Source organism: Microtus ochrogaster, assembly GCF_000317375.1.
Source record: "Microtus ochrogaster isolate Prairie Vole_2 chromosome 6 unlocalized genomic scaffold, MicOch1.0 chr6_random_2, whole genome shotgun sequence".
NCBI lineage: Eukaryota > Metazoa > Chordata > Mammalia > Rodentia > Cricetidae > Microtus > Microtus ochrogaster.
In genome coordinates, this window is record NW_004949095.1 from 4,196,816 (window position 1) to 4,212,017 (window position 15,202).

The 15,202-nt window shown below is 54.4% G+C and overlaps 1 protein-coding gene across 2 annotated transcripts in view; it reads right to left on the reverse strand.

Annotated features, from left to right (window-relative positions):
* Nucleotides 1-14,465, reverse strand: part of Kiaa1614 (KIAA1614 ortholog) — a 35,814-nt gene extending 21,349 nt beyond the window's left edge. Inside the window, exons 1-4 of one of the 2 annotated variants that reach the window (XM_026787625.1) lie at nucleotides 14,102-14,465; nucleotides 11,248-12,182; nucleotides 10,515-10,578; nucleotides 3,176-3,319 (exon numbers count right to left, since the gene is read on the reverse strand). In XM_026787625.1, coding sequence (XP_026643426.1) covers nucleotides 3,176-3,319; nucleotides 10,515-10,578; nucleotides 11,248-12,182; nucleotides 14,102-14,145 — 1,187 coding nt within the window. In that variant the 5' untranslated portion in view covers nucleotides 14,146-14,465. The remainder of the gene's footprint in view (nucleotides 1-3,175; nucleotides 3,320-10,514; nucleotides 10,579-11,247; nucleotides 12,183-14,101) is intronic. The other variant, XM_026787624.1, reaches the window with a different exon arrangement.
* Nucleotides 14,466-15,202: the final 737 nt, after the last annotated feature.

Genomic DNA, 15,202 nt, shown 5'->3' on the forward strand with positions numbered 1-15,202 from the left:
TTAAAAGAATACAGTTTCCGTGTAATTATTTCAGGTATAAAGCTAGCCGTGCGGGCAGCCGGGTGCGGGGAAGCAGCCCCGCCGCTCTTATTTCAACAGAGGATAGCCAGGGCTACACAGAGAAACCCTGCTGCACATGCCTTTAATCCCAGCACTCGGGAGGCAGAGGCAGGGGGATCTCTGTGAGTTAGAGGCCAGTCTGGTCTAAAAAGCGAGTTCCAGGACAGCCAGGGCTACACAGAGAAACCCTGTCTCAAAAACAAACAAACAAACAAAAAAGCAAAGCAAAGTAAAACTGGGTGTGGTGATACATATCCCCAATTCTAGCACTCAGGAGGCTGAGGCAGAGGAGGATTCTGAGTTCAAGGGAATCTAGACTACAGAGCGAGATCCCATCTCAAAAACGATATGGTGGATATGGCGGTGTATACCTTAATTCCAGCACTTGCGGGGGGGGGGGGGGGACATATATGTCTGTGAATTCAAGACCATTCTAGTCCACAAAGTGAGTTCTAGGCCAACTAGGACCACACAGTGAGACCCTGTCTCAAAAACAAAATCCCACAAACCCAAATTCATTGTCATAAGTAGAATAAAATAAGAAGAGCTAACCATGTAGGAGTCGGCAATGCAATTATTTAGACAAGGCCCCAGGCAGCCGCACAGACAATAGCACAGGAAAGCAGGGGGAGGCCTGCAGCCATGCACAAGAGGCAGCTAAGCCAAAAACAAACCCCAGAGCTGCTGGCATCCCACCCAAGGACAGGATTCCAGTCAAGCTCAGAGCCTCTGCTGTTGCCCTGAAGTGGCAAGGCCTTTGAGGAGGCCAGTCCCTGTCCACTGCCTTACTTTCTACGACAATGCTATCCTAGGCACACAACTGATGTGATGTTTGCGAGCTCTTCAGCCTCACCACATACGACAATCCTTCCCAGGGTGTAGCCTGCTGACACGTCCTATGTTCCTGCGATCAAGTGACATGTACTGTGTTTTGTGATGAAGAATATTGATACCAACCCGAGTCTGCCTATTCCCCAAGTGGCAACAGCTTTTCCCCTTCCGGGAGCTGCTCCAATTCTATGTGGACCGGCTTCCAGACAACACATGTCTCCCCCTCCCACTCCTGGGAAAGGCCTGCAGATCCAGGCTCACCTGGCTGCCTCTAGGTAGACCTAGGCTAAAGAGGGCCTTCTACAGATTGCTCTGCTGCCCCCATTCCTCCCTTACCTTTTGCCAGGCTGCTTTTGAAAGGAGTGATAAGTCGGGCTGGGGCAGGACCTCCTGCTTCTAGCTGAGGCCTGGGGCCTGCGTGGCATCACTGTGTTAACTCTGCCTGCCCTCCAGGGTGATCTGATGGAGCGTAACCTTTCCGAGCAGCTGCATTGAGCCATCTGGTGTGGATTTTTCAGCTTTACCCTCTGAGGATTTACCAGCACTGCCAAGTCATAGTAATTCTTCTCTGGACACGGCAGCTGCTGAAGTAGGTCACCTTGCATTTTTATAGCCAACGAAGAGGAAACCCACTTCACAATAGCTACTGGATGTTAGGACTAGGGGCAATAAACTAGAGAAGGAGGTGCCCAAGAGGACAAAGCACACTGAAGTCGGTGTCGCCGGCTTGTCTATGTGTGCCTCACCACACATTCCTGTAGAACAGGGCGGGAGTGCCGTGGCTGTCAAAGGCATCTCTCTGCACGTGTGGAAAACAACCAGGACACCTCAAAGAAGCCATGTCATTCCAGTGAGTCCTCTGTAGTGGACTGGGAACAAGGCATTCATGTGGAAACGAAAGAGCAACCCGATGGGCAGATTTACTAGCATAGGGGGTCCTCTTGTGCCTTCCTCCTACGGGTCACAATGACATTGAATGAAGAGGATTCTGTTTGCCGTGGAGTCATGGCAGGGCTCTGTGAATGTCCTGAGCCTTTAGTGAGCAGGCCCAGCAGCCCCATCACAGAGCACAGAGTTCAGATTTCTTAAGCATTCTCATTATCCTAGTACCTCACTAATAAAGAAGACAAGCAAAGCCAGTGTGCCCACCATACCTGTGAAGCCACAGGCCTTGTCATTTACACGGTGGGGCTGCTGGGCCTGCCACGATCTGGCACGGCCTGACGCAGCAGAAGAGCACGGCTAGGGCTGCATCTGTGTGCTGGAGAATTCCATGTGCAAGGAGTGCTTTAAGATACGCCATGCAAAGAACAAGCCCAATGCTGGGGACAGGCGTGTGGTTTGGGCAGTCACGTAATGACACGCTAGTCCAAGAGTGCCCGATCCTCCTCTTTTCCGTCCCCTCACCCTGGATGTGCTCTCTCGCAGCTCCAGCATGATGAAGTCAGCACAGTACCCACACCTCTGTTTCTGGCCTCACGGCCAATGGTCCTGCATCCAGCTGTTCAACGGGCATCTCAGTGCTGCCCTAGGAGTCCTCCCCTCTAAAGCCTGACCTGAACCCAGGCATCACCCTCTGGCTAGGGGCCCATGAGCATGGTAGTATAACTCTAACTCTAATCAACCCCAGCCCTGCTTAACCCACCTGTCTACCCATCTCTGCGGCCCCACTCCAGTACAAGGACTTATGCTCTGATGTTCAGCAGGCCTGGAGTTCCCCCATGGCCGGCCTCTAAGATGCTCTCTGGCCTTCATGCGGCACTTGACAGACTTCTCTCTTCCAAGCTGACTGTGCTCTGAGCACAGTGTTGCCTCTCACAGATGCCATACCTTAGAATGGTGACCCTTCCTCCCTGCCCAGGGAAGATCCACAGCTCCTATAACCCCCATCTTGGAAGCCACATCCTTCTAAGAGCCTCACCTGTCCCTTCCAGGTGGAGAAAATGCTGCCAGCTCTGCACACATGCCTTCCCCCTCTTCCACTAGAACCCCCAGAACTCTCCCTGGAGACTGTGATCTCTATGCCCCCAGAGAGCTCAGGTCACATAGTTCATTTATCTTTATAGCTCATCTTATGGGTAATGGTGTGTTGACTGTCTAAATGATCATGGCAAGTGCCTGACACAGAAAACATATGCACACACAGGCACAGAGAGAGAGAGAGGGAGGGAGGGAGAGGGGAGAGAAGAGAACAAAGGCATTTGGCTATATTGGAACTACTTGTGCTAGTGACCCTTCCCTGTCACAAGCCCTCCCAGGCCAGCCTGGCTTAGGCTCCACTCACCGGCTGCCCTGAGCAATGGTGGGCACAATGTCATGACTGGCTCGGAGTGGTTGGGTCCTGGCCTTCATGCGAGCATGCTGAGTCAGATGCTTGGTTCCCTCATCCCTGGCACTCAGAACAGGCTCCAGCTTGGGAACACAGATCCTGCAGGGTAGCATAGGCCGGGATGGACAGCACGGGGATTAAAAGAAAATAACACGGCTTAGGAGGCTTTAACAGAACCAAGCACAGCTCTGCCAGGAAAAGCCTTGTATACACAGCCTTCTTCTAACTCAAACACAGGGCTCCCTCCCCCCACACCATCCCAGCCCCTGAGGCCTGGGGAACACCCTGAGCTCAGACTGGAGCTGGGGAGCCAACCTGACCTTGGATATCTGCTGGGAGGGGCTGAAAAAGGGGCAGGGGAGTCTGGCTGTCCTATTGTTCCTCCGGGGCATAAGCAGGAGCTTTTGGAAAGAGGAAAAGGAAGGTCCCTGGGTTACGGATCTGGGCCTGTGCCCAGACAGATGGTCTTTCCATGCATGGTCTCCCCGTCTCCTTCTGTCTCTCGGAGTCCACACACACAACCACGGGAGCCCACACAGAACTGTCCCCAGCTCCTACCAAAGACAGGGCCAAGGCACTGCCTGTCAGTCTTCGGCCTTGGGCAGACATCGTTTTCTAAATCCTGGTGTTTTCCTCTCAGTCTTAATCCAGACCTGCCAGGAGTCAGCTCAGGGCTCAGACTCGGGGCAGGAGAAACCAGGCTGGATTCAAACAAGCCAGCACATAGCTCGGGTTTCCTGATTAGGGTCATGTGGCAGTGAACCCTGCCCACCAGATGTGCTGCCTCCCCTGTCAGTCCAGAGCTGTCTTCCAGACAGTGACACACTACCTGCTCTGGGTTATGGAAGTAAGAACAACCCACATTCCCCGTGACAAGATGGCTTTCTCTGCACAGTTCGCTTTTCACAGCCAGGCTGGACGAGGGCAGGTGTTCCTGAACTTGACAGATTAGGAGGATGGACTGGAAGGGAATATTGACACACCGCTCAAGGTCGAACATCAATTGAAAACTGAGCAGAGTAACGCAGAGGACAGCCAGCCCCAGTCTCTAGCTTCATTTCACATCCTGTCCCCTTCCTCTGAGGGCGCCAGGGAGAGCAGGGATGTCTGAGGCTGAGGTCAGACAGGCTTTGATGTGACTCCAGCATCCACGCTGTCACACATGCCTGGCTCTGCTCACAGGGAGGGTCCCCAGAAAGAGAACTCAGCCAAAGGTTCAGCAGGGCTTAGCTCTCACACCTGGGGTACCCCTAACTCCCTCCATATGCTGCACCCTGACCTCGGGACGTATTGGGGACTCTCATGACAGGAGTGGACAAAGGCCTTCAGGACAAGGGCTTCTTGGGACACTCTTGAACTGGCTCTGAGCAGATGACGGGTTTTGTTTTCTTCTTGTCATGTGTTCTGAACACCGCTTTGGGCCAGAGGGGGAAGGCTGCAAGCATAAAGGACCATCTGTGCCACGAGCTCTGGCAGGGCAAGGCCAGGCTCGGAAGGAGGGATTCAGCAGAGTGATGCAAAAACAAACAAACAAAAAATTCTTCTCCAGGCTTGCTGCCCCCGCGAGGCCTCCATTGGCAGGAGAGGCTCCCCTGACATGGCTTCCAGAGCTCCCCAAACCGCAGCTGAGAGCAGCTGTGCTCCCGGGGGGCTCGGGTTCCAACAGCAGAGATAATGAGGATACCAGGCAGAGGTTCTCCTGCAGCCGCGGGCCACTGGCTGCCAGCCTATGCGCATGCTCGCAGCCTTCCGGTAACAGCTGTGCTTCTGCGACTGTTGGCGGGCATTTGTCTCAGGCCTGGTGGGCAGGCAGGAGAGCCCCTCGGCAGCTGGCCGGATGCTGCTGCGATCAGCCTTGCCCCCGGGGTTCTAAGCCATTTCCAGCTTTGCTGTTTCCTTTTTGGAACAGCTGTCCACCCCCCACCCCACTTCATCTACTGCCCTGCCTCAGTCTGGCAGACAAAGGTTTCTCCACTGATTAGAAAGGCAGGCTTTCTGGCCGCCTGGAGGCATCTATGCAGCAACCCAGCAAGTGGGGAGGAGAGCGGCAGCCACCTTCACAGACCGCAGCCAAGGTCAGCAAAGCAAGGACGCCTTTGTGCACCCAGGAGATGGGGGCTCTGCCAGCTGGGGAAGAGTGGGAGACCTCTCTCTCTCCTGCGGGGAGGAGCAAGCAGGTACCATCTCCTCACCACAAGTGGCCCTCCATTCCCCAAAGCTGGGGTTCAAACTTCCAACTGAGGAAGGCTCTATTCTCATTTGATCCTGGACCAGAGGGATGCACGGAGCCCCAGAGCCAATCCTTCCTATCATGAATTAAAACCCACAATTCCAGCACTTTCAATTCCTTTGGAAATTTCCTGGCCAAGTCAGGCAGTGTGCAGCCAGGCACAGGCAATACTACCCACAAACGAACAGTATTTATCACCATCTTGAAGCTGAGTTTCTGTGGCCCATTACCTCTGTGGGCAGGGCACAGGAATAAGGTGCTGAGTACTTTTCCTCCAGGGTCTCAGTTTCCCATCAGTGAGCATGAGCTTTTATAAAAGAGCGAGGCTCACACCGCTACCCTGAGTCTGGGTGTGAGGTCCCCACTCAGGGGGCATTTGGACCGCAGGACTGGCTCTTGTAGAGTGGTCACCCAAAGAACTACTTACTGGGGGAAACTCGAGGCCACCGATGTGTTCGAGCCCTTGCCTAAACCCCTCTGCTAGCTGCATCCTGATGACAAAGGGAGCCTGTGACTCTGGCCCTCTGCTCCAGGCCGGGTTCTTAGAGCAGGGACAAGTTAAGCAGTGACTTTAGCACCCCAAGAGCTGGGCAGATCAGGAGAGCTGTAGTAGCTCTCACAGTCAGAAAAGTCAAGGGGACAGAGACATTTCTCTGCAGCCAGCATAAGCCAGGATTACACTGATAAACTCCAGCAAGTCTGGGGTTAACCCCTTCACCTCAGGAAGGGGAATCAGGACTAGACCCCAGGATGCAAACAGTGACGGGAGAGCCCGGAGCACACAGAGAACATCTAAGGCCTTTGCTTAGTTACGTTCCACTTGTGTATATCAAAGCCTTGCTGGCCAAGGACAGAGGTCTTTACTGTTGCTTCTGGGGGAACAAGGAGTGGGTCTGAACTGGCTGGAGCTGGGTTTGTCGGGATGTACCCTTCTTCAGCCTTCAGGACAGCCACAGGATGGACCTAAGGAGGTGGTTTACAGTGTGTCAGGGTGACCTGCCCACATCCTCAGCCCTGGGCCATCTCTTCCTAGTGGTATCAACTCCTGAGTGCATTCAGGGGCGAGTCTGTTTCCTCACCTGCTAATCTGGGAGAAATGGTCTCTTCAAACATAGTTAGCATTTACTACTGTTGCTTCTATTATTAGCACGGAGTCACTTCTACCCCTTCACTCAAGGTGTGGGGACCCTGGAGCATGAACTAAGGTCACCTGCCAGTGAGACTACCCTGCTGCTGGCAAGGAAAAGGCATGTTTAGAAGTGACAATCAGTGGGCAATATGAGAGGGCTTGCTGGGTTTGCTCTAGAGTGTCAAAAGCTTCTGATGGGCTCTGTTAGAAAGGTTACTTCCACACAGGACAGGAGGAGGCTGGCAGGGAGCAGAGGAAGGCCCATGCTCTTCTTTCCACAAAGAGGAAGAAAGGTCTCTGGCAGGTGAGAACAGGTCTGTCCCACATCTCCAATGATGACAAATGACAAATACCCCAATGAAGCCCAGAACAAGGCCTGACACTGGCCAGGTCAGCACTGCCTGGGTTCATGGGCACACGGGCAGCCAGAGTGGCAGATGTCTGAGACATTTCCAGAAAGGCCTTTAGCGAAGTCAGCTGAGTCCCACCTTGAAGCTGTCCACTTCCGTGAACTCCTCCCTGCTCAGGATGGAGCCACAATGAGAATTTTGTGTGGAGTTAGCGTGGCATAGGACAGTACACCTGAAGGTTCCAGCAGTGGCTTTCCGTGGGATCAGCACAGGGGACAGAACACTGGGCACTGGGGAACTGGTTAAGTACTAACGGCTTGGTGTATTGTTCCGCTGTGTTTTCTTTTTCCTTTGAGTCTCTTGGGACTGCAAGTGCAGAGCTTTCTTTGTGTTTGTACATCTATGTGGCTGGTGCAGGATAAGGGTAAGCAAGCCACATGAGGTTCAGCCACTTTCAGCGACTTCTTGCCCTGGGCGCTCCTCAACAACCTCTAGGCTCCCTAGAATGCTGGAGCTGAGTGTCTTGTCCCCTAGTCTTGCTACAGGGCTCATAACTCTCTGGCACTCTGGGCCCAGAAGATACAAAAACTAGCCAGTGACTCAAGATGGCTTCCAAACCCTCTTCCCAGGTCCCACAGGGCTCACATCCAGCTGTGTTTCCAGGAGCTAAGGTCCTCTTTCTGTGCAGGAGGAGGCCGTGGGGCAGGAAGGAGTCCGCTGGATGCCTCTGCATTCAGATGAGCTCTCATTCCAGCTCTCCCCGGGCTGGTGGCTCCCCTCCACGGATCACCACACAGTCCACCTCAGATGCTCCCGAGCGTCTCTTCAGCTTTACCCATCTGGAATGCTCCTTCGGCTTCCGCCCAGACCCTTGCAAGCCCACACAGGCTCTAGCTGTCGGGGAGCCCTCCATCAGTTCTCTCCTGCCTGCCTCTGACGGACATTTTATGAGCACCTGTTCCTGCCTCCAGGGATTCAAGGAGAAAGGCACCAGCAAAGGCACTGGTGGCAGTAGGGGCAGGCAGTGCCAGCAGGCAGAGTGGTGACAGTAGTGGGGGGTTCCACCAGAAAGCTCACTCACACACACAGCTGGCCCATATATCTCCTCTCCCACAGCAGAGAACAGGCCAGGCTGGAGGGAGACACAAGGCCCTAGATCCCCGGCCCAAGGGTTGCTTACCCAAGGGCTGGCCTATAGAGACATGGAAAGGACAGCTCAAGGCAGTGCCCCATAGGCAGTCAGAGCAGAGGCCTGGGGGCCTGAGTACAAGTCCTGACTCCACTCACCTGGCCTCCTCTAGAGGCTCTCTGCCAGTAAAGCCCTGAGCAATGCTTTAAGAGTGAAGCGCCACGGCACACATTGATGGGTGGCCATTGTGCCACAGCACGCACTGGTGGGTGGCCACTGTGCCACGGAACGCACTGATGGGTTAGCCACTGTGCCACGGCACGCACTGGTGGGTGGCCATTGAAATGGTCAGCTGCCACCTCAGAGCACTGCTCTGCCCAGGGTCCTACACTCCTAGCACAGACCCTGAGCCCAGGACTCAAATGCTCTGTGACACTCCTGGGGCACAGAGCCAAGAGAAGCCAAGTCTCTGGGCAATGTAGTTCCATTGTTATAGCATCATTACCATCTCACTCAGATGGGAGCCCTGCAATGTCTTGGGGTATCGCAGTGGGGTTGGCACTTTCTCTTCCTTGAATCTATGCTCCCTGGCCCTTCAGCCAGTTTCTATCTAGCAGGGACTTGACCTTCATGCCTGTGGCTCTATATGCCAGGCACTCAAAGAAGACATTTTGTTAGTCTTTGAACAGGGTCCTAAAACAAGTTTGCCTGTTTTTCTCTCTGTGTGTGTATCTCCCCTCAGACACATACACTGATTCAGCACACACACACACACACACACACACACACACACACACACACACACAGGAATCATACAATACATATACATACAAGCCATACCTGAGATCTCTTTGTCTGTCTGTCTCTTTTTGAGACAAGGTTTCACTATGTAACCCAGGCAGGCACGGGACTTGTGGCCATTGCCTCAGCCTGCCAAGGGGTGAGATGCCAGCCATGCACCATCACACCTGACTCTCATGCGTGACCCTGCCACATAGCCCATGGGTAGAGACGGCCTGCCAGGTTAAACTAAACTAGGAGTCTAGTCCTGGAAGCTCTAAACATCCTCACAGGCATGTGTGAAAGTCCTTCCCTCTCCTGGCTCAGTCACTCCTTCACTACTTATCTCAGTGCAAGCCAGGGGCTGGCCTTCTTTCTCTGAGGACCTCACAGCTGTATGTCCTTGTGAGGGAGCTAGGGTGGCCTGGGGAGACTGGGGACTGGGTGAGTGGGAGAGTGCGCACTGAGGGGGAGGGCTCCACAGGGATGCAGCTACAGAGAGGACACAGGGAACAGAGGATGCTGAAGACCATAGGGGCAGGGCCAGATAAGGATGTGATGAGAGGCTGAGGACAGCAGCCAGGAAGGCAGAAGAGACCAGACATAAATACAGAGGGACTAAAGGGCCAGACATCCCTCTTTCCACACCCTTCTCCCACCGCCAGCTGAGCGCAACCCTGATTACCTGGCTCTGGGCACCCTCAGCTTGCTAGAGCAGGTGCAGAGATAGGGCTATGTTTCCCAAATTTTCATGTTGGAATCTCACCCCCAGTGTGAAGGGATCAGGAAATGGGGACTGATCACCACCCTTGAACTGCACGCATGACATGCCCGAGGTTTCTAAGTTACCTGCTGCGTTTTGTTACAGCAGCCGGCATGGGCTAAGGAAGGCAGAGGTCTTACCCGGGTTCTGAGGAGGACAATAGGCTACACGGGGAGCAGCCTGACCAATAAGAACACAGCTGACAGCTGTGGGCAGACATCATGGGACTCTGCAGAGACTGATGTCATGTGCAGCTGTGGAAATGGGAGCCATTCCCAGTCCCAGGGCCCAGCTCAGCCTCATGGGCCATCATCCCAGCAAAGGCTAAGGCTGGGGCCAACCTCCGAGTGGGCATTTGTTCAGACCTCCACGTAGCCCCCACCACACCTCTCTTTCCACTCTTCCAGGCACAGGACAGCGCCTCAATCCACCCACCATACTCTGGACACAGCTTCCCTGAAACAGTGATGGAAAACAATCTGTGGGCCCCAGTGAGAGGCTGGAGGGGAAACCCTTAATCCTGAGCCCAGCACATTCCTCTGATTAGGGAAAGAATAGGAGGGGTTAGGGTTTTGGGTTCCTGTACTTTCCCTAAGAATTTTCACATCCATGCCCTTCAGCTTTGCAATAACCCTGTGAACTAATCAGATAGCTATGACGTCTCAACTCCTCCTGCTCAAAAGAAACAGAAGCCTGGGCAGGGAAAACAGCCTCCAGGACACAGAGCAGGTAATGGGAAGGTTCTGCAGATCTCTGCACCCAGCGGTACCGTCCACAGAGTATCAAGGACAATGGTTGATCACGGCCACTATCCACTGGTGAAGGTTTGCCTTTTTATCCTCGGGTTTTTGCAAGGTTCCCTGATGTTCTAGGGCAGAGTAAAGGAGGAATGGAGGTAAGGAGGAGCCCTTACCTGCTCTGACCTGAGTCCTGCAGGGGGGTGCCCGAGTCCCAGTCCACGTCTCCCGCTGGTCTCTCTAGGGCCCAGAGCAGAAGCAGAGATCAGGACAGAGCCACCAACTGGGCTGTCAGCTGCTACTCAGTGAACACAGGATTGATGCTCTGCTCCCTGTGTGGGCTGTAAGCCTATGTTCCCACTGAAGTCTAATGTCCAGGATGATGGGATTAGAAAGTGGGGAACTGGGACCCAGGTTCTGGTCTGAGAAGTGGAGGCGCAGGCGGTCAAAAGACTGAGTGAACCCAGAGTGACTGAAAAGGACCTCACGCATGCCCTCAGGTAAGGCAATGTCATTTGGCGTGTGAGCACACCCCGCAACAGCACTCCTGTGGCACTCTGTCCAACCTCTGCAGGGAAGTGCTCCTGCCTGCTAGCCCACCCGAGGACACAAAGCACAACGGGGTGACACAGGACAACATCAGAGGGAGAGCAAAAGGCCACTCTGCAAAGAGCTACAAGGCACAGGGAAGAGTCACATAGCCTCTGTCCCCAAGCACAAAGGATGGCCTCCCACTGATCTGGAGGGCCACAGGGTGTGAGGCAGTTAAGGCTGCCTGTGAGCTATAAAAGGACCTTATGTTCCAGCTGGACACCGATTATTTGGGTGACATTATCGTGTTCTCCCATCTTTCCAGTTTCCCTACAAGTTCCCACTTGTTCCAAACCAGGTCAGCAAAATGAGACTCACCTGATGCAGCCCTGTCCCAGGATGGAGTCCGGTCTGGGCTTCCCACCGAGGAAGAACCCTGTCTGGAAACTTTCAGCATCTCCTGCAGCAGGAGGCGGTTCCTTTCCACCTGTTCAGACAGGGACAAAACGTTTGTCCCAGTGCCCAGCGCCCCCAGGCCACCAGCTCTCCGGAACATCTCTGGCAGGTCTGTTCTGGGGACTAAGTCCTCCTTGGAGGTTGTTAGGGTTCTGTTGTCTAGATCTCCCTCTGTCACCACACCATCTCCAAGTAAGTAGGGTCTTCTCTTCTTCAGGCTGCTCAGGTGGGTGGTTTTACAGGGACCAGGCCCCTCTGGCTGGCCCACAGAAACCTGGTTGTTGGGGCTCTCTTGTAAAGAGCCAGATCCTGGTGCTGGACCATCCCCATGATCAGCCAGCAGCCACACTGCTTCTGGAGACCACAGGCTTTGTCCATTGCAGCTCCCGAGGCCAGGGGTAGATGGCCTGGATCCACCATTCCTGGCAGGCTTCTTCTCATTAACACTGATGTCTAGCTGCCCATCAGTCTGGTTCTGAGCATGGGGAACCACCAGGGTATCTGGTAGAGGAGAGCCCTCAAGTAGGCTCCAGACAGCTTCGGGCTTGACTTGGCAGCACTTGGATTTGGGGGGCGATGGACGCTCATAGGAAGTGGGGCAGGGATTTGCTCCCTGTTTCCTTGCTGTCATTTTCTCCTTCAAGGCCTTCACCTTGGACTCGAGCACAGAAGGGCCTTGGAGCTGCAGCTTCCATGTCCTGGGAGGCTTGGGAGCTACCAGGCTAGGCGTCCGGTCTCCCTGGAGGCAGAACGTGGGTCCTGGGAGAGGTCCGCTGTCTGGCAGCTCTGGACCATTTCTGGCCACAGCTGGAGTCACTTGCATGGTGCTGGCTGTTCTGCTCCCTGACTTGGATGCTCTGCAGGATAAAGGAGAAGCTGAAACCCTGTACCTGGATGGCCCAGGAACCTGCTTAGTCCCCCAGAGTGCTCTGATATGGACCCCTGCTCAGATATCAAGACAGAGTAGAGGGGTGTTCACTACATAATGTGGACACACACCGGAAAGGTCAAGTCAAAGAACAGTACGAACACATTACTGCTGAACTTATGAGTAATGTTCTTTCATGGGTGAGGAGGGGAACAAGGGTATTTCCTGGAGCATGGACAACTTACCAGTGTTTACACTATTGAAGAAAATGACACTGTTTCCCTAGCAACCACTAACTGTCAACAGTCCCTCTGAGGGTCTGGGGCCTTATGTGTGCTGTGTACCTAGCTTTTCTAACCCCATTTTACAGGCAAGCAAAGCAAGGCTTCAAACAACAAATCCTATGACAAATGTGGAGTACTGTGAAAAGCAGTGTGATTTCCCAACCCTGGGCTAAAGGATGGCCTCGGAGAATGCTGGCTAATGGCCAACATGCTCCTCCTTCTGGCTGAAGAACCTGGGCCTCCAGTAGAAGGGGTGCCTGCCAGCCTCATGCCAACCCCAATGCAAAAGTCATTGACTAGGGTCAAGCCGTACTCAAGAGGAGACAGGGACAGTCACAAACTAAGACTTTTCAAACATTTCAACATTCTCTAAAATAATTCCGACATGTCTGTGTTAGAATGATATTAGTATCTTCTTTTTTCACAGATGGGGAAACTGAGGTATGGAGAAATTACACCCCATGGATGCCATGGGGGAAGTCCAGCTTGTAACCAAAAGCTTTTCATTCCAAGCCCAGGGCTCTGCCAGGACAGTTAGCATTTAACTGCAGCCCCTTATTCTTAGGTAAGATCTGAGTCCGCAGAGGTCACAAGCCTCACCAGTGTGACACAGCCCGGAGGTGGCTGGGCTGATTCCAACAGCCTTCCAAAAGGAAAGAAGCAACTGTCTTACTCACTGTCCAAGCTCCTGGGTCTTAATGGTTACTCTGTCAGGCCACTCTGAGAAATCATCCTAACGTCTAGATGTGTCCCATATGAAGTAAACTCCGTGTATAAGAATCCATGCATAAATGGCAGATGAGGAGCTAATTACTCCCTTCACACAATACAGATCCACCATAAGAAGTTCTTAAAGGGTTAACTTCCTCTACAGTCACTTATTATAAATCAGTTTATATGCTTTTCGGGGATATAAATCAAGTTTCACGGAAGTAAATCTGTGAAGTTTAAGGATTGTCTTTAGGACAGAAGTCATCTCCTCTACCGGATCATCTACAGCAGCAGGTCTCTCTCAACCTGTGGGTCTAGACCCCTTTGGGGGTCGAAAGACCCTTCCACAGGGTCGCCTAAATCATTGGAAAACACAGATATTTACATTACGATTCACAACAGTTGCAAAACTACAGTTGTGAAGTAGCAACGAAAATAATTTTATGGTTGGGGGTCAGCACAACATGAGGAACTGTATTAAAGGGTGTTAACATTAGGAAGGTTGAGAACCAGAGATCTAGACTACACTAGGTTTATCTTTGCAGCCCAGATACCTATTCTCTGAGGTCCAATCCAGAGGCTAGGGCTGGGATTGTAACATGAGCCCTTTTAGTAAAACCCAAAGATCTTCAGGGCCGGTAAACTCTAGAACTGCACTCCAGAAATTCTTGTCTGCAGACCTTAAAGAACAAGACGCTCCCGGTGAAGGCCTCTGGACGGTCTTTCCGGAAGACGGTTATGGAGCCCTCTGCTCTTAGCACCGATGCTCTAAGTCAGGAAAACTGGAACGAAAATGGACGTGAAGAGCGGGCCTCCTCAACCCTTCCGGTTCTAAGGCGGTGGGAGGTCGGGTCTCGGCGGCCCAGGTCACCTCTGCGCCCCGCCACCCCGCCCGGCTCCTCTCCTTACTCACTGAACGCGGCGCGCAGGCTTCACAGCCGCCTCCATCCCCTGCATCCCTCGGAGAGGCGAGGCCCCAGCCCGCGCTCCCCGTCCCGGGCCGCCGCAGAGTCCCGGGAAGGACTCGCCCTAAATCCGGGCAGGCGGGAGTGTGGCCCGAAGGCCTCGCCCCTGGGAGGGCGTCCGGCCCCAGGGCCTGCCAGGCGAGGCCGGGCTGGCGGGAGTGCGCTGCGCCCCAGGCCCCGCCGCGACCGCTGCTCCCAGGCTTAGCCAGAAGGTGAAAGGCCCAGCGGGAGGGCGGCCTGAGGGGCCCGCCCGGGTAGAGACGGCGGGGAAGGCGAGAGGAGGGGCGGCGGAAGGGGCTGGAGGAGCCGCGACCTCGGCCTGTCCCCACCCCCAGCCTCCCTCTCCTCCCGGGGTCGTGGCCGCTCCTACGGGGCGCACGCTGGGATCCCGGAGCAGCCGCGGCTCGGCTCCCCTCACAGACGGCGGGGGATGCGCCCCGAGTGTGGGGCGCACCGGCTGCCACCGGGCCGTGTCCCGGACGCCGAGCAAACCCTCCCTGGGCACGCGGGCGCGAAAGTGGAGAGGAGCCGAGGTAATGGTGGGGCGCAGCCAGGGCGCCGGAGGTGCCACGCTTCAACCCACTACACCAGCTCCGCTGGAGGGGAAGCTGAGGAACGCTGGCGGTAGAGAACGTTTCGGGTAGAGTAGGTGGACTTCCCCGAAGAACCGACCCCACCGCCCTTGGGCGCCCTGCTAGGTCAAGGTCGTTAGCCGCACGGCGGAGACGCCAGAGCAAGCCGGAGAGGACTGCTCACCCTGGCAGCCAGAAGTGGGGTCTGCCTTGCCAGCCGCATTGGGAAGAGACCGGTTCTCCGGGCGCTGAGGATTTCCGAACAGAGCTGGGTTCAGGCCTCTGCTGAAGGAGCGATAGAGGGCTGACAACTGTGCCCCAGATCCATGGAGCGTTCTCCATGGAACAAGAGGGAGGTGACCACGTCTCTCTAATGTCCAAACCCATTTTTTGAGGGGGTGGGGGGAACAGTAAGAGGAACCAGGATATATCAAAAACCTCTGAAAAGAGAACACGCTCATTCATCGTCCCTTTCGC